The sequence below is a fragment of the Mirounga angustirostris genome, unplaced genomic scaffold (genome assembly GCF_029215605.1).
Source record: "Mirounga angustirostris isolate CCGP_5_RB_7025 unplaced genomic scaffold, mMirAng1.0.hap1 SCAF_2, whole genome shotgun sequence".
Taxonomy (NCBI): Eukaryota; Metazoa; Chordata; class Mammalia; order Carnivora; family Phocidae; genus Mirounga; species Mirounga angustirostris.
This window is the reverse complement of record NW_026991710.1, coordinates 12,661,220-12,687,885: the sequence shown is the minus strand read 5'-3', so window position 1 is coordinate 12,687,885 and position 26,666 is coordinate 12,661,220. Positions and strand designations below refer to the sequence as shown.

Here is a 26,666-nt window from a genome sequence, read left to right as displayed (position 1 = left end):
TCTGCTGTAGGCCAGAAGCTGAGGCCCTGACAAATCTGACCACTGCCTGCCTTGCCACTGTAGCTGGCTCTCTGAGTCCATTATGGGTGACCTCCTACACCGTGTTCTCTCTTGCATTCACATCTGTATTCCCTCAGTTGCAGATGTTCACCCAACCTTGGTCCTAGCTGCCTCTTCTTTCACCTGGCTGACTCCTAAGTCATCTTTTTAGGTCTCAACTTAATTATCAGTTCTTCCTGGCAACCTTTCCTGACAGCCCTTGCCCTTCTTTAGCGTTGCCAGCCCATCTGGGAGTCTCGTTTATCACCTGTCTCCCTCCTGGGAAGGGAGGCTGTGCCTGTGATGTTCACTGCTGCCTCCCTGGTACCCAAGTAACTATAACCATGCCGTGCATGAAGCAAGAGCTAACCTATTTTCTGATGTCTAATTACCTATTTGTTTTTGTTGTCCATTCTGTCATATTCATGTAGCCAAGCATTCATTAATTCCACAAACATTAGATCCATTGCTGGGTGCTAGGTAATATAACAAATAACAATAAAAAAACCATAGGACACAATCCAGCTTTCTAGTTCTTTACAGTCTAGTGGAGGACTGGCAGTGTTATGTGTCATCTCAGCTAGGCTCTTGGCTCCGTTTGCTCAGGCTGCCTGAACAAAACACCATAGACTGGGTGGCTTAAACAACAGAAATCTGTTTTCTCATAAATCTGGAAGCTACCAAGTCCAAGATCATGGTCCAGTAGAGACCTCTGGTGAGAGCTCTCTTCCTGACTTGCAGATGGCCGCCTTCTTGCTGTGTGCTCACTTAGCCGGTCCTCAGTGTGTGCACAATGAGAAAGAGCTCTCTGGTGTCTCTTCCTCTTCTTACAAGGCCACCAGGCCATCAGTTTATGGTCTCATTTAACCTTAATTGCCTCCTAAAGGCCCTCTCTCTAAACACAGTCATATTGGGGGTTAGGCTTCAACATGTGAATTTGAGGAGCCACCATTCAGTTCAGGGCAGCCATAGTGCCAGTTATTCAATCAAATGCCAATCTAGGTTTTGCTATGAAGGTATTGTGCAAGTATGTTTATTGTCTATAACCAGTTGACTTGAAGTAAAACAGATTACTATTCAGTGAGCTTCGTTCAAGCATTGAAGTTTCTAAGAGCGAAACTGAGGTTCCCTGGAGGAGAGGAGAATCTGCCTCAAGACTGAAGCATTGACTCCTGCCTGAGTTTCCAGCCCATGGAAACTGGATTTCAGACTTGCTGTCCCCTACGATAATGTGAGCCAATCCCTTAAAATACATACATACAAGCATGCACTGCCTGTTGGTTCTATTACTCTAGAGAACCTAAATACAATAAAGAGACAGTGTCGGCCAGAGGCCATTTAGTAGCCCTGAGTGACTGGTCCTCACTTTCACTGTCTGACTTGTCTGAAAGCACACCATTTGGTCAATAACAATTTTTAAAATTGGGAAATACAAATCAAAACCACAATGAGGTACCACCTCACACCAGTCAGAATGGCTAAAATTAACAAGTCAGGAAATGACAGATGTTGTCAAGGATATAGAGGAAGGGGAACCCTCTTGCACTGTTGTGGGAATGCAAGCTGGTGCAGCCACTCTGGAAAACAGTATTTAAGTAAAACTTTAAAGTTAAAAATAGGGCTACCCTACGATCTAGCAATTGCACTACTAGGTATTTACCCCAAAGATACAAATGTAGTGATCCCAAGGGGCACCTGCACCCCAATGTTTATAGCAGCAATCTCCACAATAATCAAACTATGGAAAGAGCCCAGATGTCCATCGACAGATGAATGGATAAAGATGTTGTATATATACAATGGAATATTATGCAGCCATCAAAAAAATGAAATCTTGCCATTTACAGTGATGTAGATGGAACTAGAGGGTATTATGCTAAGTGAAATAAATCAATCAGAGAAAGGCAATTATCATATGATTTCACTCATATATGGAATTTAAGAAACAAAACAGATAAACATAGGGGAAGGGAGGGAAAAGTAAAACAAGACGAAATCAGAGAGGGAGACAAACCATAACAGACTCTTAATCATAGGAAGCAAACAGAGGGTTGCTGGAGGGGAAGGGGTAGGGGGATGGGGTAACTAGGCGATGGACATTCAGGAGGACACGTGATGTAATAATGAGCACTTGGTGTTATATACAACTGATGAATCACTGAACTCTACCTCTGAAACTAATACACTATATGTTAATTAATTGAATTTAAATTAAAAAAAAAAGAATTTTTAAAATTTATCTGAAATTTACTCATAGCCTTCCAAGTGACAGACAGCACTCCTTAGATGTTTGTTAATCATCGTGGAGTATTTCCAGGCAGATATTTTCTCTTTCCTTTGGAAACATTCCAGCTATGATGCTGTAGAACTTAGAGATGCTGGTAGAATCCATGGATAGGGTATCTGAAGCAATGGCCCAGTGGTCAGGACAAGTTATTTATAGGAAAGACATATTGACTAAACATTTTAGCTGTCTGTTATATTACCAAAATCTAATTTTTAGGCTTTGTACATATGTGTCTATACACACACACACACACACACATATAGGACAGGGAACATCTATACAATTTCAAGTACATCTTGACAAGTTTCAAAATGTCTTCCATGAAGCCCCTGCCACCCCCAACTTGGTTATACACTAATCATAATAGGCATGCATATGTTAGGACCTAGGTGTATACTTTAAGTGGATTTTGTTGTTTCTCCTAACAACCCAATTAGTTAAGTCCTATGGTTATCCTGACTTTCCGGAAAGACCAAGAGATTGAGTAATTCATCCAAGGTCGCTCAGTTATTAAGTAGCTGGGATTTGAACCCAAGCCAAATTTGCATGCTTAACCCCACTGCCTATGATGCCCTCTTATACCTGAAGTCCTTCATCTTTTATATATTGCCTAATTTCTTACAAACCACAATGTCAATTGGAGTCTATCCAGGGGAACAAAACCCCCACCAGGTAATTTAGTAGAGGAAATTTAATATGGCATTTTATGTACAAAGATGTTGGAGCTGGAAAAGCAACCAGAGGAAGAAGAGGCAACCCTAAGATTAGCAACTGCCACTCCAGGGTAAAAAGGCAGGAGGCATTACTGTCAGGTCACCTGGTAGAAACTGGGACCATAGTGGACCTATGGTCACAGCTGTTGGAGAGGCCATCTGAACCAGAGAAGACAAGAAATACCCTCACTTATTTCTTTACTCATGTAGTAGATTGAAAAGTACCCCTCAAAAATTCATGTTCACCTGGAACCTCATGGTGTGACCTTATTTGGAAATCTAGTGACCAGGGTCCTTATAGGAAGAGGAGAAGACACAGAGACATAGGGGAGAAGGCCATGTGAAGATAGAGATTGGAGTGACGTAGTTACAAGCCAAGGAACACCAAGGATTGCCAGAGCCAATAGAAGCTGGGAGAGGTGAGCAAGGATTCTACCCTAGAGCCTTTGTAGGGAGTGTGGCCCTGCCAACACCTTGATTTCAGACTTCTAGCCTCCAGAACTGAGGTTGTGGTACTTTGTTATGGCAGCCCTAGGAAACGAACTCAACCCACTTCCCTCCAATCTCCCCCGGTGCCTCCAACTGGCCAAACTTCATCCGAAGCAGGTTGGCAAAAGAGCTGGCAAATAGTGTGCAGGGGTCTGTCCTCTGCAATACAGAGCTGGAAGGAAGGGGTGGGTCTAAGAGCGAATAGACAAATAACCAGGGCACTATGGAAAGGGATGCCCATACCAGAGGACGCAGAGGAAAAATGAGGGCCCTAGGGTCAGAAGGAAGAGAATGTACTTCCAAGGCTTTGAACTGTCTGTTCATTGGCCTGACAAGTATGGCAGAGACACTGAAGCCTGGCTAGTCTGATGGGGCCTCCGTAGCTCAGGACAACAGCCCCAGCCCTTCTCTCGTGGGGCGGTCAGACAAGCAGCCAGTGGTCACGTAGAGGAGTCCTTTCTGGGAGCCTCAAAACTGAGATCAAGGCATAGATATTGAAATGCGTGTGCATGGCCTGCTCATTCCAGCAGAAGGATGGCTTCTGAAGTGGCAGCTCCCATGGCAAAGCCAGCTCCTCAGCACCACCACCCCTCCTCTCCCAGAGCAGAAGAGGGCTGTCTGTCTCCAGGGTTGGATGTGATAACTTTCCGCAGTAATCAATTTGCAAAACGAGAAAAGGCAAAGGCTCCCCTGGTTGAATCTTCAGATAAAAAAGAGGATGTTTTGAATTTTACAACCAATCTACCTTTAATCCTATCAGGAAATAAACCCAAATCATAATCTGAAATTTTAGAATTGCATCGCTTCTAAGGGAAAACATTTCCTTCCCTCTTGTTTTTCATCCTCTGAGGCAGAGTGGGTTTTACTCCAGTGGATGCCTGTTATTCATTCTTATCTGTTTCTAGGTGTGATTATCTATTTATTTTGCTTTGTTTTGTTTTTCTTTTAGATTCTGTGTATCTTTTTATTGTTTTAGTGGAAGATCTCTTTCTGTTAGGTGTTTCTTAATTAGGAGATACTCCTTCATCTTAGATAAGAGTTTGTTTCTTAACCACCCCCAACACTCTGACATCTTTTTAATTCAGATTCAGCCAGAGGAGTAAGGTACTGGAGAGCGCGGGGAAAGAAAGAACTCTGGTTTGTGGATTTGAACATACTGTATTTATCACTGAATTCTAAAAATGGATTTTTATTAGCGACGTTAGCCATCGAAATGCAATGTAACTGTTGGCCTAATTACCATCCCTTGGAGTATTATATCTAGTGACCCCCTAAGTCTCAAGGAGACCAAATGATTTACTCCCCAGTAGCTAACCAATCACATCACACACTGATCTCCTGGCTCAGTAAAGAGCCACCGATGCAACCAGGTTTTATCATAATACCAATTTCTATCCTTTGAGGACTGACCTTGTTCCAGGCATTGCATTAAGTATTTCCATATGTTGTTTCAAACTATCAGAGATAAGTATCATTATCCCCATTTTACAGACGAGGAGATTCAGAGAGGCTGCAATTCTTGGCCAAGAACACACCGTTCGTAAATGGCAGACTTGGGGGTTTGAACCCACATGAATCTGGTTCCAAAGCCTGCACCACTCATGTATGACCTAAATCTCTATGTAGAGGTCAATACCGTGTACAGGGAGCAATATGAAGACAATGAGAGCCTTTGAACTTGGTATAGCAGCGATTTAAGCCACTCCTATTTAGAGAGGTAGACAACAGAGCAGTTAGTTGTTGAGAACACAGTGTTGGAACCAGGCAGACTTGACTATGAACTTCTTTGCCCTTCAAATGGTTGTAAAACCTTGGCTACATTATAAGAATCACACTCTCAGCTCTAGGTGATTTAATGGCTGTGAGTTTGAGTTTCCTCGCCTGTAAAAGTGAGCCAGGACCTGGTGAGGGTTAATGATATAGTATATGTCAGATACATACTCCAGGGACGGGCATAAGTTAGATACTCCATGGTGATTATTAACTTACGACTCAGCAAATATTTGAGTATGCCTAATACGGTACTAAATAGAAGGGAGAGCAAAGGGATATATGGCTTGCTGTAGATAAGATGAAACAAGTCCACAAGAAAGGAATATTCCCAATGCAAATATCAACACTGGGCTGTACCTAGATTAGTAATAAGTGCAATAGAAGCAGGGGTCCCTTGCGGGCGGGCACGGTCAGAGACAGATGTGGGCTTTGAGCTGGACCTTGGAGGACATTAATGGTCATGCTGGTGAGATTCAAATGTGGTTTGCAGGCCAGTGCCAGACTGTAAACTCTTAGTGGTCCACGACAAGACGAGGAAGCTTGCTCTGGAATGTAAATCGACTACATTGTTGAACACATTGTTTAGTTCATCTGACTTTTTTTTTTTTTTTTTTGACATAAGACTTTCTCAGTGAAGGAAGCAGTGAACTGAATTGTACTCTGTCTCAAGCTGCTTCTCCTGTGACAGAAGCACAACAAATAGTTTGCAGATCACCTACGTTGAACAGCAGTGGTTTAGAACAGAGGTCAGCAACCTTTCTGTGAAAGGCCAGATAGTAAATATTTTCAGGTCTGTGGGCTATAGGAACTCTGTCAGAACTATTCAACTCTGGTGTCATATCACAAAAGCAGCTACCAACATTACGTAAGCATGGCCGTATTCAGCCCATAGGCCCTAGCTTGCCAACCTCTGGTTAAAAGGGCCAGGAAAGAGGGGAGGTCTTCTAGGCAAGAAGAACAACATGAACAAAGGCCTGAGCTGGTATTGAAATAGTAACCTCGGGCAAGCCTATATGCAAAGATTAGGTGGCTCAAGCTCAGAGGATGTCATCCATCATCCAGAAAACATTGAATCAAAATGTTGGCAGTAGACAGGACCTAGGTTTGGGAGTTAGCCAAATGCCAACTCCAGGGCATCAGCTTTTTCATAGGCCACCGCCCACTCTGACAAGCATCACCTATTTCTAGAATTGGGTTTGGGCAAGGAGTTGAGCAAGAAGAATAAGTGTGAACACATAGCTAAGGAGAATCAAATTTCTCCAGGAGAACTGTCAGATGAAAACAAAGCAAAACACAATACTGTCTACATTTACTGGGCCCTTTGTTACTACGAAAAGTCCCAGGATGTGCTGAGATCTTCCTGCCTGGCCAGGACATACAGTAATCGGGTACACACATGTGCATTTGTGCAAAGCCTTCTGTACGGGGGAGGCAATCCGTTATTTATCACATGCACAAATACGTCACCTCTAAGCCTCCAAGACAAGGCTTGATTTGTCTGCTATTAGGAAATGACTCCTTGCTGTAAATCTGGCCAATCTGTCTATTATCCACCCACCCACCCATCCATCCATCCACCCATCCACCCACCCACCCACCCATCCATCCATCCACCCACCCACCCATCTATCTTTCCATCCATCTATCCTTTTACTCACTCAGCAAGTTGCTTTTGTAGTTCCAGGTTTTGATTCCATACCAAAGGGTCAGTGCTGGGGCCAGAATCCCAGAAAATGACGTCAGAAGCATAGGGACATCGACCTAACTTAAAATTCTCACTAAATCTGCAGAAAGGTGTACTTGCAGCTTTGCTGGGATGGGCAAGATCTTTTTTGGGGATCCTAGATGGACCTGGCAGGGACTACACATTCAGGAGCTTCATACTCAAAATGAGGTCTCAGGCCTTGCTGACTCCTGCCCCTTCTATGATGTTCTAGAATTCCTCCCGCTATCCCCCAACACCACAGCAGGAGGAAGCCAAACTAAGTGGCAGCCCTGGGTGCAGGCTGCTGCAGATGTTGCAGAAATGCTGTGGCCTCCCTTGTCCAAAAGGGCTGGTCCACTGAGAACTTTGTAGCAGGCCCGACTCTGCAGATACAATTGTTCCTTTAAATCAAAAGACTCTGTGTTGTTATGCTTAGCCCCATTAATATGCATTTGACTGATGTGTGCATGCCTCTGTGTGTGTGTGTGTGTAGCATGGAGGAAAAGGCATGTAGACTGGTTTATACTTATTACAAACAGGGAACTCTTTACTTAGAGTCAATGGATGGGGATATAAGAGGATTCATAAACCTCCAGATATTTTGTACAAACTTTGAAAGAGAGGCTGCCTAGCCTTCCCCAGATTCTCAAGGGGGTCCAAGACCCCAGGGACAGCAGGAATCCTGGCTCCAGAAGGAACTGGCGAGTGACTGCGGGAGCCCACTCCCCCAACCGTCTTCCTGATCGCATTTCAGAACGCCCCAGGCCTTCGCTGTTGCCAAAATGCACTGGCTCGCTGCCTGAGAAGTCAGCCTCTTGTCTGAGGTGGTTCTGCCACCTACAGCACGCAGCCCAGCAAAACCAGCCCAGCAAAACCAGCCCAGCTCTACGGCAGGCTCGTTTGCACACACGAATCCGGGGGAAGCCTGCCTCTCCAGCCTGGGAACCCTCCTCTGGAAGAAAAATGGCTTTGGAGATTCCTGATTAGTATTCAGAGATAGGAACTCCTTTGGGGTGGGTTACAGCGATGGGAAGATATTTTTACATTCAAGGGGAATGGATAAACCCTGAGGATTAGCACCTGAAAAAAGTGCTGCCCAAAACCCAGGGAGGAAACCACGCCCCACAAGAAAGAAGTAGATAATGAGCTTAAGGGTTCTCTCAGTAAATGCAGCTCTCCCTGCTGGTATGCTCCATGCCCACTGCCCTTCTGGGTCCACAGAGGTCACTTCTGCCATCTAACTTGTCACGTAATGAAAATACTTGCTTCATAAACATGTGATTCCCAAAGATGCTTAGCTGTACACCCGAGTCGTTTTCTTAATATGCTTAAATCATCCCAAAGGGGGCTGTATCCTCGCTGAGGATAGAGATGATGTTATCCTACTCGTTATGTCCGCAGCGCCGAAGCAGAGTGCCTGACCCTTAGGAAGAAGCTCTATAAATGCTTGTTGATTTAAAGGAATAGAAGCGGTGTTTGTTTCACAGTCTGTGCTGTTCTTGCTAATACAGAATCATCATATCTACTGTTTGTTGAACTCTGACCTGTCGGACATAACATCTCAAATTCTCACAATGCTACGCAAGATGGGTATTGTCTTACAGGTGAAACTGAGAGCCAGCACTCTTAAGGGGCTCAGCCAAGGATGCACACCTAGGGACAGAATTAAAATCCATACCTAGACCTCTTGGCTTCTAAGTCTGTGCTTGTTCTGCTCCATCCATGTATTTTTATATCCACGGTAAGCCCATTTCTCAAAAATGGGGAATGGGCCAAAGGAAATGGTTGAAAACCTAACTTTGTTATTTTAATTAAAAAACAAAACAAAACATTTTTCCATCCCTTAGAATTTCCCTGAAACCTCTTCTTGCTAACCTAGCTTAATAATAGATGCAAACATCTTCTGACCCTGTCTGAATCTAGCAGTGGTTCTCCTTTGGTGGATAATCCACTCTTATCTCTGTTTGTAGAGATGACAGTGGACTACTTCGCTCTGTTTGGACTGGTGAGCATCAGTGGCTGGGGCAGACCTGAGGCTGTCTTTAGCTTGCATAGACTTTGATTTCCAGTGAGGAATTCCTTATGGAGGAAAGATACACATCGAGTCTTCACAGTGTGGGAATGTGGAGTTAATTGCACAGGAATTCCTCGCTTTCATGGGGTCTTCCTTACCAACATTTTAAATTTCAGAAAGGACTCTGAAGCAAGAAGATAGACAAGACTGAAGATGCCCCATAACTAATCCAGATCTCATTACCTGACAGCCTGGTTCACTAGGGTTGAGTGTCTCTTTGGCCAAAGTGTATCTTTGTCTCACACTGTACTTGTGTCATTCAGGCTTTAAAATCTTGCTCTCTTCTTCCTGAGAAACTGCAGTGGGAAAGTGACTGCAGTTGTCCTGTCAATGGAGTTAGCGGTTTGGGCCAAGTTTAGATCATCGATAGGTAAAAAGAGCAGAGAAATTTTTCTAGATGAAGGTAATCTTGATTATCATGCTTAGGCTTGAGAAGAGAGGAAGAGCATGGGCAAGTGGGGTTAAGTGAGAAAAAAGTGGAGTTCAAACTGGAAGCCACGGGGAATTTGCACATGTCTTGCTGTTTATATGTATCCATCCTAAAGCAGACCTCAAACTTTAGTACTATGTATCAGAATCAGACATGAGCATGCTTTTCCAAAAGGCAGATTCAGGACCCTAGTTCCATACCTAGTGAAACAGAAGGGGAAGAGCCTGGAAATCTGCATTTTTAATGATCAACTCGTTTGGAACTCGTTTGGTTCTGACAGAAGTATTCCTTAGACCATACTCTCAGGAACATTGGCATGAAAAGATCTTCCGGTATTTATAAGAACACCTTAAATGCATCCATTCACTTGAGCCAAACCTAGGAAAACAGAGAAAAAAGGCACAGTCTGGGCATTCAAAGAGTTCAAGGTCAAGTAGAAAAGAGACTTGGAAGCAGAGGGTTGCAAAGCATGGATGAGTAAGTTCATAGAGCAGAAAGGGCTGAGTGCCATGGGAGAGCTGTAGGGAGGCACCCAGTTCAGCCCGCATAGGGAGAGGTACACAAGTGTAACAGAAGAAGTAACCTTGTCTTCAAGGATGAGTGGGCATTAGCCAAGAAGAGGGGAGGGAAGAATTCCAAGTAGAGGGAACCCAGTGGACCAGTGGACAAAAAGCAGCATGTCCTCTGAGTAATGACAGAAGGGAAGGGAGTGGTAAAAAAGATGGGCAGTGAGGGCACATCTGCCTTTTATAATGAAATGCTGTCTTTCCACATGGAAGGGTGGGTGCTTTGCCAATATGTGTACAGCTGTGTTGTGGTCTTTGTCTTCTCAGATACAGCACTCTCAATGCAGCAGTATTCTGATGAGCTTCCAACTGAGAAGGAATTCAGAAAAGTTCAAGGCAATCCTAAATGGATTTACCTTCTTGCTCATTCATTAATCTTTGTCATCGGATGTCTTGGACCAAAGTAAATCTGAAAAATCTAGCCAAAGGAGACAAGAAAGCAACCGTGTACAGAGTCACAGAAAAAGCTCCCACTCTGAACTCATGTTGGCATATGTTACTGACATTATCGTTATGTGTAAAATACAAATGAGTACATGAATAAAAATAAAATAGTGTTCATCGTGGGCCTTGATAAGAATTAGGATCCAGAAAGTACTTGTAGTTGCCACTTTGTTCTCCAGTTTAAAAGATGGCTTTCACTGCCATATAATCTACATAAACTAGCATTGTAACTCACAGTGTGTGGTTATACAAACAGGAACAACAGCAGAAACCAGAGCAGAAATCAGAGCATGCTGTGCGCCATGGAAGAGAGCTTTTTTCTTTAACCAGAGAGAATCATTTGAATTCAGAATAGAGCTACATATATCCACCCAACAGTTTGTACAGAATGTGTCTGGATGTGTATGTGTGTGTGTGTGTGTGTGTGTGTGTAAATCACATTCAGCTGTAATATGGTATTATAAGTAATAGTAAATTAAGTGGGCATTATCAAGTGTTGGTGATATTTCTTTTCCTCCAAACTTGGACAGAGAAAATCAAAACCAGGGGGAAAAAGAAAAGTACCTTTGAGGTTTCTAATTGTTTCCAGCTGTTAACATTATTTATTGCAAATCATATTATCAAGTAGTGAAACACGGATGTCTTTGAACTTTTTTGCAGTTGTGTGTAATACTGGAGCCAATGCAGGAACTGATGTCGAGACATAAAACTTACAACCTCAGTCCACGAGACTGCCTGAAGACCTGCTTGTTTCAGAAGTGGCAGCGGATGGTGGCACCCCCAGGTACGAGCTCGTTCTTCACTCTTGTTCTAAATGCATTTTCTGAGGCCTCTTTGGGGGACGAAGGGATGTGAAAAGGAAGGAAGGAATCATAAATTTGTCAGGAAGACTAGTTTCTTATGGATATTTGGATGTGGGGACGTAGAATTTGTGAAGTACCAGCATCCTTAGGAATCATCTATCATCTCACTTAGGACCTGAAACCCAGAGAAGTCAATTGATTTATTTAATGTTACCAAAATCATTGGCAAAGCCGAAATCAGAAGCAAGGTTTCCTGTCTCCCAGGCCAGTGGCTATTCCACTGGACAAGACTGATGTCTTCTCATGGTCCATTGTTCTTTTGCCTGTTTTTTTTCTTTAAGAATGATCTAAATTATGGGAAGAAAGGGAGGGAGGGAGGATGGAAGGGGGAAAAGGAAGGAAGGAAATAAAGAAAAATAAATAAATAAATTTGCTCCCTTTTTTAAGATAGATCTAGTATCAAAGGGTACTCTGATCATGAAGAGAATACATAAAAGATTCCATTTTCCTCACTTCCTTAGAATGCAGTTTAGATACTATAGTCTCCTGCTGGGGCTCTGAAATTACTGCTTCCAGTCATCATTAATTGTCATTCTATCTAATACATTTTTACTCCCGGGCGTGTGTCGAGCCTCATTGATCATAAAAGCAAAACGTATCCGTTCGCTAAAAATTATTTTTATAAAGAGTAATTATTAACACGAAGCACATAGCTTTCTGAATCACAAAATAGAATGGTCACCTTCCACTGGTAATGGGCCAGGCATTTTATAGGAAATGAATATAGTAGATTTAACTAAGTACATATTTAGAAATCTGAGAAAACAAGCATCATTTTAGAAGTCCAATGCGCTATCCATTGCGCTACGGAGCCACCCTACGAGCATCATTTTACATAGAATATTTACATCCCTGTCTTAGAGGAATTTTAGATATTTGAAACATTATTTTTCAAATCTATTGAATGTGCTTAGATTATTTTCTCTTTCAATATCAATAAGGCTTTATGGGAAAAAATATTTCACTCAATGAATGCTTTGAGAACCTATATTTTCCAGCATATGTGTATATAATTTATATATTATTTATTAACTCAATCATTCATTCAGTAGTTATTGATTAAGCCCCTACTAGGTGCCAGGTACTGTTCCAGTCACTAAGGGGTACAGCACCGAATGAAACAATCAGAAATCCCAGCCCGCCCAGACCCTCCATTCTCTTTCTGAATCCTCACAATAACCTTATGCGGTATTTAATATTACTTCCATTTTAAGTGTACAGGGCCTGAGATTTAAGCAGTAATTTGCCAAAGGCGGTCTCATAGCTGATCAGTGAAGGAGGTCTGTGTCACAATAAGTGCTTACATCTCCAGAGTTCATGACTCTATGACCTCAGCTACCTGCTGCCAATGGGAGTAATCCAGAGTAGGCAGTGTCGGTATATTTCCCCCAAATTTCACAAAAGAAGTACAGATATCAAAAAAAAGTAGCCAATTTTAATTCTTGAGGTAAAGGAAGAAGATGTTTGTCAGGGGAACTGAGTATTTGCTTGACCTTGAACGTGTAACTCAACTCTTTTCTGGCACCCTGAGCTGGACCAATTCTATTTCCTGTTTCCTCAACCTTCAGGACAAGCACCCATGACTCTCTGTGGACAGACATGTTAGGCCCTTTGATGAACATCTCTGATCATAAGAGACAAAATATTCATGAAGGGAAAAAAGTGGTATATAAATAGGAACATAATCCCCTTCTTCCTCAAAAGTCAGGGATAATTTGGTGGACTAGGTGGTCTTTGAAATGAGCCTTAAAGGAGATCCTGGCCACTGCCCATCAGAAGCAGCATAAGTGTTTTAAGAAAATGCCACGAGGCCCTCTCACTTGGTTCCAATATGGCCCCGGCTCACCTTCTCTCCTTCAGAGTTGGGTCAAGACTAGGGTTAGCAAAAAGGATGCTCTTACATTCCATTTCCAACTGAGTAACTGCCTGGAAAAAGTTTCCGAACATTTCTCATTTACAAAGCACAGATTAGAATAGCATCTAATTAATAGAGTTGCTATGGATATAAGATAGTCATGACATAGAAACCATGAAGAACATGAAAACATTTGATAAAACTCACTACATGATGTATAAATAAATAATATTCATCTGACCGCACATCACCACGGGTCCCTATGCTTCCAAGAAGACACTGCCCATCCATCCAGTCCAAAATATTTTCCTGTTTCTAAACAGGACTTTCCTGAAAAGATCTAGTTCCCCTTCATGAATATGCTGGCCGTGGCCCACTAAGACATTTTTCCCTCAGGAAAGTTGAAATTAGTAGCATTCTTTAAACATCAGGGTCCAAACCATGCAACTTGAGAACTGAGCTTGGGAGCCCATGGCCGACAGAACTCACGCTTCCTCTTCTTTGTACTCGAGCATCTCCAGCTGTGATGGTGCTGGGCGCTTACCCAGAGACACGGCTCCTACACAGGTTCACCCCCTTCACTTGGCTTCATCCTTTCCCTCATCTCTCAGAAGCTCCCTCCCTGCCAACCCAAGGGAGCCCTGGGCCCTCCTTTTGCTCTAAAGACACGACAGTCCAGAGAAAAATGTTTTCCCCAATTTTGAAATGGTAATGATATTTTTAACTCAACTATAAAAGTGGTATTTGCGGCTGGCCCTTAAAATATATGGATAGATTCCAGACATACAACATTCGCGAAACACAATAAAACACAAATCATTCTATCTAGATACCAAAGAAGAGGGTTGCACGCACTGGGGGCTAAAAATAAAACAAGCGCTTCCTCCCTTTACTCCACGTACATTTAAAAAAAATGGGACCAATGTAGAGTCTACTCTTTTCAATTCGCAAGCACAGGCTCCTTGGAGGGACAGTATTCTGACCGTCGCCCCGGAACTGATCCCCTGTCCATTTTCCATTGTGCAGCAGAACCCACAAGGCAGCCGACAACCAAGCGGAGAAAAAGGAAAAACTCCACGAGCAGCACGTCCAACAGCAGCGCCGGGAACACCACCAACAGCACCGGCGGCAAGAAGAAGACTCCGGCCGCCAACCTGAGTCTGTCCAGTCAGGTACCTGTAAGTCTCGCTTTGCTCTTAGGCCTGCACTCCTGCCTTTGCCTGTCTCCCCCCTGCAGGGGCCCGCGCGAAAGCCTCCCTGAGCTGCCAGGCCGTTCTGGGCAGGTTGGGGGCGGGGGAGGGCAAGGCCGGGCTGGGGGTGGAGGCGGGGGAGGGGGCAGGGGAGGGAGGAGTCCTGCCATGGAAACCCTTCCTTGCAACCTGGGAATTAGAAAGGAATATTAAGAGTCTGTGCTGCGCAGGGACCTGAATTAAAAAGCCGTCAGAGTCACAGACAGGAGATATGTCACTTAAGGTTTAATTAAAATATCACTTAGCAGCAATGCCTGGTGGCACAGAGGGGCTCTCGGCACCATCACTGGAGACCCCGTGCTCCACTGGAAGCTAGCTCCCGGCGTTCAGACTGCGTATTGTAATTGGATTGGGCCTTCCCGACCTGGGTGTCCCTTCCTATTTTAAGACTCAGGTAATTAACTCCCGGCCACTCAAAATGCAGCTCAGTGGATTCCACTTTACCCATTTCATGAGCTCAGGGGGAGGGTGGGCCCCTGGTTTGGTCTCAGCTCTCTTGACCTCTTGACCCTTTCTTTCATTTCTGGGTCTTGACAAAGGAAATGGGCCACTGAGAAGGGGGGCTTCTTTGAACTCCAAGGCTGACAGCGGACGGGTGTCCCCAAAGAGTGTACACCGCGTGGGCCTTTTCTTCATCTTTCTTCATCTCCTATTACTTTTACTTTCAAGTCCTGTCCTGTCTGCCCAATTCCTTCCTGACTCCAAATCCCTCAGCCCAGTGTCCGACCATTTATCGCTTTTAAATTCTCATGCTCCTCTAAGCATTTCTTGTCCCTTGTCCCCTCCACGATTACTTGTGGGTGCTCCTTCTCTGCTGCCCTAGCCACACCACCCTGTCACCAGGCGTTTGACTGTCGTTTGAGCGCCAACACCTTCGTGGTGCTGGGTGGCATCCTCTAGATGCCATGTCTTGGGAAATGGGCTCTATTTCTTGTTACTTCCCTTAACCAATGCAATTTGACCTTTTCCCTCTTTCTCACCTTTTTTCCCCTCTTGATCTGTCGTCCTCACATCTCTCCCCATGTGAGAGTGGACCCTTCTTTCATGGGGATTCTCCACTTACTTCTAAATGTGTCTTTCAGATCTGTCCCCGACCCACTTTAGCCACTTTCCATCAGTCCGTTTTCTTTGGCTAAAACCAACCCCATCAGTACCTGAGAATCCCCGGGTCCACTGAAACTCTTCTGTCTTCCGTAGGCAGAGGGTATGGTTTTCATCCTCACTGCACTAGAAAGAAAGGGTCATGGAGAGAGTGGCCAGCCTGTGGGGAAGGTACCATTTTGTTTTTAAGACCGCTAGGAATTATAGTCTTTAAATAATGCCAGACTCACCTCTGTTTTCTGAACTGGGCTAAAGAGTCAGGAAAAAAAAAAAAAAAATCAAAGAAGAAAAACAGTCTTTTTATGAAGGTACCAATAAGCTAGGCCCACTCCTGGTTAAACTGGAAAATGCATAGAGAAAATGGCCTGGTATAAATAAATCAACCCAGAAGTGCTCACAAGTAACCCATTATTCATCTACTCCTGGAGTTTTAGAAACTAACATTTGTTAGTTTCCCCTTGCAAATGACAGTGCATTCCAGAGAATTCTGGAACTGTGACATCACTACTTAAAGGCACAGTGGCTGCCAGAATTCAGCTCAGTTCAACAAATGTTTTCTGAGCTCCGACTATGTGCCCCCCACTATACCAAGAGTAAACAAACAAAAGACAGCAAAAACCCAGGCCCTGTCATTGAAGAGCTCATGTCTACTCAAGGGATGGCCAAGAGGTTTCCTCTCTCCTGCCAGCTCAGTCTCCTGGGGTCAGCTAACAGGGTCCAGCACTGAGTGGAATTCTGAGGCCCAGCCTGGGTTTGGTGAGCCGTCCATCCTCGATGTCTGCCTCAGGTGTAGAATAGCAGCATAAGTTTCATGTATTTCGACATACCTGGCCTCGTTGGAAACATTTCAATTTTATCTTAAAGGGCACGTAGTTTGTTCTACTTCCTGATGCTCCTTTCCTCCAATCCCCCAACTGCATCTTAGTGGAGGATACCTGTGTCCAGAGGGTTCTTGGTGAATTGAGACCCTTTGGACTTGGTGAGAACAAGGCACCATCAGAAAGTGAGAGCAGAATTTCAGCACCATCCCCACTCCATGCAATTAAAAGAGGTTTTAACCAAGTAAAGCTTACAGAGGGCCAAGAGGGGCAGGGAAAGGCAACCAGGCTAGGAAAAAGGTGCACATTTCTGTGTGCACTCCAGTTGAAAGGACATTAAATGATAAGCATCGTCTGGCTTGTAGTGGCCACATCTTTTAACCCTGTGTACTGAACTACCGACACGACATTACTGTTAAAACAGAACGCGGTCTGCAGCCCTGGCCGCCTCGTTCCCAGGCATGACCAGAGTTTATGTGCCACCGTGACCACAGCTGTGGTCCGCCTAGCTGCCGCGGCAGCAGCGTGTGCGTCTGGCGAGGACTAGGGTTTAATCCTTGGATTCTGCTTCTCACTCCATGAGCAGGGGCTAGGAGCGATCCCGAACTGCAGCCTCAACCCTGGGAGGGATGGAGACCTGTGTCATTCTACAGCAGTGACCCCTTCTGGCCAATTTAAGGAGAAGCATTGAGGGGCCCTGAAAGGAGTCACTTCCAGTCCTCCTCAGAGGTTGGTGGTCCTTGCACGGGGGATTAGTGAGAAGATGTGACATGGGCAAGAGCTGGTGGCACCTCCAGGCCTCCAGCGAGGAGCAGAGAGGTCTGCCTCACGGGGAGCCGAGGGCATCTGGGTCACTCTCAGACACACCGGCCCTGCCTCCTGCGGGACACACGAGAAAGCACACGTGGGAAGGAAATGCACCTCTCACGGCCGATGTTGAATGTTGGGGGGATTTTTAAAGATGTGCGGGTGGGGATAATGGAGCCCACTTCCACTAGTGAGAGGCGGCCCCGAATGTGCACTATGTCTCCATTCATTTTGTGCGAGGCTAACAAATCGAGACCGCCTGAGCAGAGAACCACTCGTCTCGTCTGCAGGTTCCGTAGACGTAGGTTCCAGGCAGAGCCCTGTGCATACTTGTGTAAGTGTGTGTAAGTGGCCTTAAGTACGTACGCGCCTAAGAACCCCCAGCACACATCTCTTTCATAGCTTGCCATCTATCCATCCCTCCCGCGCGTACACACAGGATTACGTATCTGGTTAAGGCTTTTCTTTTATAATCAGCAAGGCAAATGTGGCATCTCTCTGAAATTTAGGATGCTGACAAGGATCTATGCCTGGGCATCTTTCCAGCTGTTCCAAACACTATGAGCTGATACCGGCCCCATTTGGAGTGATTCAAATCACGATTTTCATAGTACTTTTCGTGAATGACCATTATTTTTCTGATGCCATGGAGGCACCTGGAGTGTTGAGGACCTTTTCCTAATGTCACGCTTAAGCTGCCTTCTGATTTTTCTCCTCTGTTTCCAAATTATGCTTACCTCCCACACTGTCCCAGCCTCTCTCGACGACCTTGGACTCACGATACTAATGCAGACCCACGTGGTCGGTCCCCACGCCCTTCTCCTGTCCTGTGACACCTCACGCATGTGTGTTCCAACCCTTCCAAAGTGTGCTGCACGTAAGTCATGAAATGAGATTAACCCACGTCATCCTCTCCCCAGTCTTGCCCTATTCTTTCCCCTCACCTTTGTTCCTGGTCCATAAGCACTGTCTCCCGATTGCCTGTAACCAAGTGGCTTTCTTTTTTGTCCAGAACACCTTCAGCGGGCGGTGTGGCTAACCCGATAACGTCCCCTCCTCTCTGGAGAGCCCATTCCACCTCCAGTCCTGTCCGTACTCTTGCCAGTCAGAGTCTGTCTGTGTTGTTCCTCACCTTGAGTCCACGTCAGTGTCACGTCTGGCTCTTCGCTGCATAATCAATATGTTCTTCGAAGCACACTGCTGATTTCCCTGCCAGCACCTAGATCGCTGAGTTTATCCAATTTGTATTTGAGGCATTTACTTAACCTGGGACATAGCTCTTTAAAATCACGTTTGTCAAGTCACAAGAGTGATTAGTCAGAAAACACAGTTTGGAAATCCACTGATGACCTTCCCCATAGTTCTCGGGGAACCAATCAATCAGTCAATCAAACAAACCAAATTTTCCATTACAAAATCGACCAGGCGGACATTAAGGGTTCTGTTCAGTTGGCACCTTCAGAATTCTAGAAGGAAACTGGAGGGTCCACTGGACCTTCTCCTGACCAAAGGCAGTAGTCTACCATACTGTCCCAGGAAAGCCTCTCTTGCCCCCAGTGAGGGCAATTTTTTGCCCAGTTACCAAGGCATTTTGTCCAAGGCATAGCCTCCCTGTCAGGAAACGCACCCTTATATGCCCAAAAGCATCTGGCTCAGCCCTGCTTTTTCTGGCAGAGGCAGAAGCTGACAGCACTGGGCACTCTCCTGGAGTCACTGCACTTTTGAGTAGACCATTGCTCACAGCTTGCCCAGCAGTATCACCTGACAGGTGTCCTGTCCCATGCCCAGGTCACCCATCAACCCCATACGGCCCCCTTTGAACAAAGAGGCTGGAGCTGTGCCCTGTGTATGCGTCCTTCTCCCCCGTCCCTCTCCAGCAGTGGCCTCCACGAAGCTCCCAGCTACAGTAGGTGGCTTCCTTGTTTGCATGGAAGGACAGTTTGTACTTAAAGGAGTGATTAGATGGATTCTTCTTGCACGCTTCCATTTCTGATGACTACCAGCTTCATCAATGTAATTATAATTAGTGCTCTTCATCTTCCTTTTATGGCACCAGCTGGACAGACTGGTTCTCTTTACTGCCCAGATTGGTGGCAGGGTTGCCTGTGTGGGGATAGGTGACAGGCACCATGAGATAACAGATGGTAAATTCAGGGCTTGTTGGCAATCAGCAGGTTTTTGCTAATGACTTAATTAGCTATGCAAATTGTCAAATCAGTGTGAACATTGTTTTTATCGAAAACTTTACCTAAATTAATTACCATAATTAAGTAGCAGAATGTCAAGGATATTGGCTGCATAAAAGGGCCTGGCTGAGTAGAAAAAAGAGAGATTCTGTCTTCAATTAAAATGTATACCGTCCTTGGGACAGAGAAAATGCCATTCGGAATGAGTTGCGTGAATATCGTAGAACAGCATCCTCCCCACGTTGGCTGCTGGTTTCCAAAACCATTCAGAGGCCCTAAATAAAAAGTGGCGGAGTTTTGGCGGTATTGGAAAGCACCCAGCAGAAGGTTCCACAGCCCTCTCTGAAGTCCCCAATGTCGGCAAGTTAAAAGCGTGGATTTTTTTAATTTTGAAAAATCGATTTTTTTATTTCTGCAGATTGCTAGCATTGCTCGTTCTCCGAGGTCAGGCTGCGCACTAAGGACATAAACTCGCGTGGTTGTTCCCCATCAGGAGGCAATGTTTATTTCCTGTAGAAATCAAATATGCGTCTCGCCCCCACCCCCCGACTTTGAGACTTGACCCCCGGGACACAGTACACGAGTGTGTCTGTCCTAGATCGCCCAGCCCCTCCCGCTAGTGTTTTAAGCTGAGCTTCTCTGTCCCAAGGTTTCCCTGTAATAATGTCAGCTGCTGTTCACAGGATGTGATGGTGGTAGGAGAGCCAACTCTGATGGGAGGTGAGTTTGGGGACGAGGACGAAAGGCTAATCACTAGATTAGAAAACACGCAATATGACGCGGCCAACGGCGTGGACGACGAGGAAGACTTCAACAGCCCCCCCGCCCTGGGGAACAGCAGCCCGTGGAGCAGTAAACCCCCCGCCGCTCAAGAGACCAAATCAGAAAACGCCCCGCCCCAGGCTCCCCAGTGAGACTGACCCGCACCTGCACCCACTGTCAGTAGGCCGTGGGGTACACACACCCACGCTTGCAGATCCTTGCCTACAGGAGAGGAAGGAGGAGAAATAAAAACTTTTCCATGCGAATACCTATTTCTAAATCACAATGATCTGAGTTCGAGTTTCTTTCTTTGTTCCTTTTTGAATTGAGAGGATTATTCCAGTAAACTTCCATGACCCTTCCCTGGAGGCCTTCGCAGGTAACACAGATACTGGCACTGATGGTAATTAAAACCAGAGCGAACGCTCGCGCTTCTCCTGGCTCGGTGTTAACCACATGTTTGTTAATTACACGCCCCGCCCCGCCCCGCCCCGCCCCGCCCCGCCCAACCTAACCCAGCCCAACCCAACCAAGGCCATATTGTCAATACGCCCTCAGTGCTCAGGGTCTCGTTATATGCCGACCCTAACCACAGATGACTTTTTAATATTGTAAAATATTTTCTGCTTTTTGACTTGCATCTGAGAGTTTCTTGTTTCAGTAAAAAAAGAAAAGAAAAAAAATCAGCTTTTGGACAGTAATTTAAGTGTATCCTTATTAATTTTTATTACTTTCTTCACCTTTTCCTTCATTGGGTAACAGCTAAGAGGGCCTAGCAGGGTAATTTATGGGTGAGCTAATGTCAATCGGTTCTCCAACCCGAGTTGGTTCAATTGAGCCCAAGTGCTGAAACAAGAAATGTCTTTTTGTCATCGAAGACGCCGAGGTGGATTTTTTATGTAAAGAAAGACACCTACCTGGCCCGTTGAGAACTGATGCGTTTGTAAAATTGCTGTTGATCCAGATCTTTTCAAGCCATGTAATCCATTAATTTTGTGGGCAGTTTAATAAATCTGAAACTTTTTTGTGTTTTTTATTGTATCTGAGTTGACTGTTGTTTCTTTTCATAGTATATTTCTTGTATAATATTTTGTAAAGCCCTCCCTTGGTTCTTTTATGGGGATTTTTCTTTTGGGGCAATTCCAGTGTATTTATGTGAAACTTTATAAGAGAACTAATTTTTCCATTTGCATATTAATATGTTCTGCCACACATGTAAAGACACAGTGGCTCCGTGTGTTATAAAACAGCTGTATTTTATGTATGCTTTACCGATAAGTGTGCCAATAATAAACTGTGTTAACGACCAACGCAAGTGGATCTGGCTGTTTGTGAGCATGGGCGGAGAAATCTGCCCACAATTATGAGAAGTCTGGAGCTTGGAGTTAGCGCCCAGCCTACACATGGAGTGGACTTGTGAAAGCTGCATTATTCTTTGTCAAGTCTGATTCCTTTCCCTACTCACTGCAGTTCACTTGGGCAGATGTGAGAGTGTCTGCTCTGAGCAAGGAAGATCTGGCTTGTGCTTCTGGAGCTTGGCAAGTGGAAGAGTGGTAGCTTCCACTCGCTGAGAGTATATTTTGCACCAACCAACCCTACTTCAGGTCCACGGACATTATTTCAGCTCATCCTCAGAGCTTCACAAAGTTAGCATTAATATCTTCGTTTTTAAAAATCAATATCTTGCTTGCCTGTTTTTCTCAAAAGCTGCTATACGAGACCCTGGAAAATTCACACGAGGACTTTTTTGTTTAAAGAAATTCCCTTGTGTTTCTCCACTTTGTTTTCCACCAGTGAGGAAGATGAGAGATGAAATTTGTTAGCATGTGTTGGATGTGTTTTAAGTGCCAGGCGATTTTAATTTATCATCTTGGCAAATTCTGGAAAGGGGAATTTGAAAAAGAAAAGCTAAGGGAGGCCACGTGGGATTCCCAGAAGCAGAGCCTGAGATCAGGATTTTGGGGCACAAGATGACTGAGGGAGTGTTCTTCAGGTGAAAGAAAAGGAATCTTTAAGAAAGTCGGGGAGAACAGGATGGGGAAGGGGAAAGAGTCTAGAAAAGCTGTGGACTCATGTAGTCTACATTCTGGACCTGGTCCATGAAGGGAGAGCTCAGAATACAGACCTCACTGTAGAACTGCCCCTTCCTGAGCTGAGCCACCCAACTTTTGTGTACCTGTACGAGTCAGTCGTTGTCTGGAGCCATCCGCAGGGTATAGGAGACTGTAACCTTTGGAACAAGATGGCCCCCATCAGCTCAGGGCAGTGCTGCAGAGAGTAAGATGGCCAAATAGAAGGCAACAGTCATAGTGTGCTGGTGTGGGTGTGCCGGTCTCAGAAAGGGCATCTAAACAGGGCACAGTCTACTCCATTAAGTGACTTGTCTCATCTCATAACTCATGGGTGACATAGTTGGGGTTTGAATCTGGATCTCTCTTGACTACAAAGCCTACATCCTTTCTCGAATATCACATCGCTTCTCTAGAATATTAGCATTTTGAGAAAAGATGTGCAGTACAATAGCAAAAGAGCCAAAGGACATATAGGGAACCGCTACTTTATTGCTTACACACCAGAGTACTGCTAAGAGAACTTCCAGTTTATCCCCCACCCACCTCACCATTTTGTCAAGTCTTCTAAGCCACCAATATGTATTACAGTTGATGACATATTATTTGACACCTGTTCCAGTTATCTATTGCTGCATGGCAAATCAACCCAAAACTCAAGAGGACAATTTATTATCAGTTACCTTTCCGAGAGCTCACTGGTCTCTGTCGGGTGGTCTGCACTTAGGGGCTCACACACTGACTGGGGCTGGAGTCATCAGAGGCTTGACCAGGCTGGACATCCAAAATGGTGTATTCACACTGCTAGCTATGAGGTAGGAGCTTAGCCAGTTCTGTTAACTGGAGTGCCTTCGTGTAACCTCTCCACAAAGTTCTCACAGAATGATGGTTGGGTTCTGAGAGGGAGTATTCCAAGAGCCGGCATCCCAAGAGAGGAGAAACGTAAACTGCCAAGGGTAGAACTAACCCAAGGTCACTTCTTTGTGCTATACGTCAAAGCAGCCCCGATCCAAGGCCTGGAGCCATAGCCTCTACTCTTTGATGGGTAAGTGGTGTGTGCATACAGAAAGGGGAGGAACTGACGGCAGCCATTTTTGGAAACAAACATCTACAACATCCAGTGCAGTTCACATCCTGGTCCTCGCTTACCTTCCTGTTGTGGTTTTAGCCCCTCCCCACTTGCACCTGATTCGCCATCTACCTAGGCTCCTCCCAATTTTCTGAATACACCAATTGCTCATGTCATACATGACTTTGCATATGTTTTTACTTCTTAGAATCATCCCCCACCTTCTTACATAACCAAAGTTCTTCATCTTTAAAAGCCCGGCTTGATTCTCCTGTCTGCAGAGCTGCCTCCCCAGCTATGGCCAGGATCTACTGATCCCTCTGAGATCCAAGAGACGCTTGGTTCTTGCTTCTACCTTAGGGTTTTCCTTACAAGGTTTTGTTGATGCTGCTGAATACAACTCACTGTCCCCCTAAACTGTCCCAGGTCTGAGCTGTTAATCATTTCCATCTGAATTCTTAATATCTAGTTCTATCATACATGTTGATGGAACATATATAGTTAAAAACTCCCAAGCAAGAAATCATGAAAACACTGTTTACCATGTATCATCCTGTTCAGTTTTACAGTCTGTAATTCTAAGGCACAATGTAGGGGGACAGTTATCCTTGCAGATATACAAGAAGGTAATAGACAGAGATGGACGGGTTCAAGTTTCTTAGGGGTCAAATCAGCACAAAACAAACATTGCATTGCATTGGCCTAAGCCTAACTTCTCTTATAGGAACCCCAAGAGATTTGTCATGCCCTGAATAATCCCAAGGGCAACCATTATTAAGTACACACTACATATCAGTCATTTGCAAGGTGCTTTACCTGGGTGGTCTCAAACTGGGTATCCAAGGGTGGTGCATGAGTTAGATTTTGCTTTGTAAAAATATCCAAAACTCAGCAGTTTACAACAACAGGAGGTCTTATTTTTCTCACTCATGGGACTATGGGTCACCTGGGGCAACTCTGCATCAGGTCAGCCCCTCAGATCTCATTCTGGGACAGCGAGTTCCAGGAGCATGCTCCTCTCTTGGCAGATTCTGGAAAAAGTGAAAATAGGATAAGCCAAATCACCCATACACATCTGTTCACCCTGCATCCACCGGCCAAAGCAAGTCATAAGGACAAGCCCAACATCAGTGGGGTGGGGAGATCTACTCTGCCTCCTGCCAAGTCCCATGGCCAAGGGTGTGAATAAACAAGTGGGAATCCAATCTACCACTGCTGACCTACACATGGCCTGAAAAACTTCTAATTAATTGTCAACATTTAAAAAGTAATTTTCAAATTAAAATTTCATGCCTCTCTTAACAAATCAGATTGAACAACAATTCACATTTCTGAATCCCTGGATGGTAACAGTTGGCTGGTCCTGAGTCACAGCTACCTTGCTTGAAGGCTCTTCAGCTCGTCACCACTCAACCCAACTCACTAATTCACTCCACCTGCCTGGCTTCTACAGACTATGGTAGCTATTACACCCATGCTCTCTACTCCTTAAAACCACATTTGGAAGTTAGCATTGTGGGCCCCAGTTTACAGATGTGAGGACTAATGTTCAAGCAGGTTAGTTGACCCCATTTGTCACCCAGCTAGTAAGTGGTGAAGGGGGCTTGCAGGGCCAAAGCCAATGCTCCTTTCACCAAACCATGCTGGTTTAATCAGATTCACAGTAGTGGTTATCCTCTGTGGGTTGGGTTAGGAATGTAGCAGGTATGATTGCATTGAATCTTTGCAATATCCCTGTGGGTAAGGTAATGTTATCATCCCCCATTTTGCTGATGGTACTTGGAGCAGTTAAACAGTTTCCCCAAGGTCACAGAGCTCACAAGTGACAGCATCATGTCCCCTTGACTCTAAACCACTTTCTCAGAGTTACTATCAGGTACACAGGCTGCAGGTCGGGTATTTGGAGGTGTTCCCTGGCCTGGGAGAGGGGTCCTGGTATCCACCTTTCTACCATTAGCTATGTATTTTCAGGGGTTGTCAAAAAGGATGCCAGAGATCAAGAATTGCCATTTACCTGGTAATGGAATGAAGCAGGGAGGCCCCCATTTAAGACCTTGAAATCTCAAGGGCATCTGACAAGGGATTTAGAAATAAGTGACCCAGTCCCTGCAGGGATTTTTTTTCTCTCTCCATTTCTTCTTAACCTTGAGGTGAGCATTTAATGCAATAGGATAACACAACCCACACTGATTCTACATGGGGTGGGCTGTGGTGGGAACAAGGCCAACAATTTCAATGTCCCCAAATCGGGATTGGCATTGGCAGCATCCTTGGGAAATTCATTTTATAATGGGGTACCCCTCCATTCTCCATAAAAAAATTACCAGTTTTTTGTTCTGAATAAGTAATACATGTTCATTGTAGATCATCTGAACAAACAGGAACAAGAAGAAAATAAAGTAATTCCACTACCCCCATATAAACATTGCTAATATTCTGATACATATCTTTCCAGTTTTTTCTTCTTGGCTCATATACATTGCGGTGTTGATAAGATACAGAAAAGACAATTATGTGTCCTGCCCTTTTCCTATAATATTGTCTCATGAGCCACCTCTGTTAACTATTCTTTAAAAACATGATTTTAATTTCCATATAATGATCCACTAATGGAATATACCATAATGTATTAAGCCATTTATTTATGGTTGATCAGCTCCCTTTTTTACATCCCATTAGAATTTCATAATCATTAATAAGCTGGCCCAAGGTTGATAAGAGTTTGTTAAATCAAAGTTCACTTACTGGGTATTTGCCATGTGCCCAGCACCATGCTGAGCATTACTCGGGATTCCTTTACCTGGTCCCACCCTCAAGGTGCTTACAATTCACTTGGGTTAGAGGACAAGTACATAAAATGCTGTCCAAGAATATAAGGCTGAATATATTCAAAGTGTCAACAAAGCACAGAGAATAAAACCTCTGGGAGTTTAAAGGCATTTAATTTACATTCATTGTGCTCTACTGTATCATGCTTTGCATCTCATTTAGTCTTCACCACAACTGGGGGATGCAAGTGTTTTGTATGAAGCTCAGAGAGGTTGAATAACTTGCTCAAGGCCTTACAGATTGAAAATAACAAGGTCAGGTTTGAACCAGCACAAGACTCCAAACCCTGTTCTTTTGCTGGTAAGCCACAGGAAAACCCTGGGCAAACAGCAAATGCTGTGACTGTGTTGGCAAGAATGAGTTCATGGCAGAGCGAGAGCGGACAAACGCATGGATACATCCAAGTATCTGGCCGCCTCTCTCAATTTGCTCTCTGGTTTCATCTTTTGTCCATCACTACTGTCAAGACAATGTCTCTGATCATTGGGAATATTGAGGAGTTTGGGTTTTGAACAAAACCTAAAACATCAGCACTGT

At 44.6% G+C, this 26,666-nt stretch overlaps 1 protein-coding gene across 11 annotated transcripts in view; it reads left to right on the top strand.

Annotated features, from left to right (window-relative positions):
• Positions 1 to 21,468, top strand: part of LDB2 (LIM domain binding 2) — a 388,815-nt gene extending 367,347 nt beyond the window's left edge. For 2 of the 11 annotated variants that reach the window (XM_064584314.1, XM_045881428.3), the window contains 3 exons: positions 11,181 to 11,304; positions 14,265 to 14,416; positions 20,084 to 21,468. In XM_064584314.1, the coding sequence (XP_064440384.1) occupies positions 11,181 to 11,304; positions 14,265 to 14,416; positions 20,084 to 20,314 (507 nt within the window). In that variant the 3' untranslated portion in view covers positions 20,315 to 21,468. The other 9 variants (XM_064584318.1, XM_045881433.3, XM_064584317.1 and 6 more) reach the window with 9 other exon arrangements.
• The last annotated feature ends 5,198 nt before the right edge of the window (positions 21,469 to 26,666 follow it).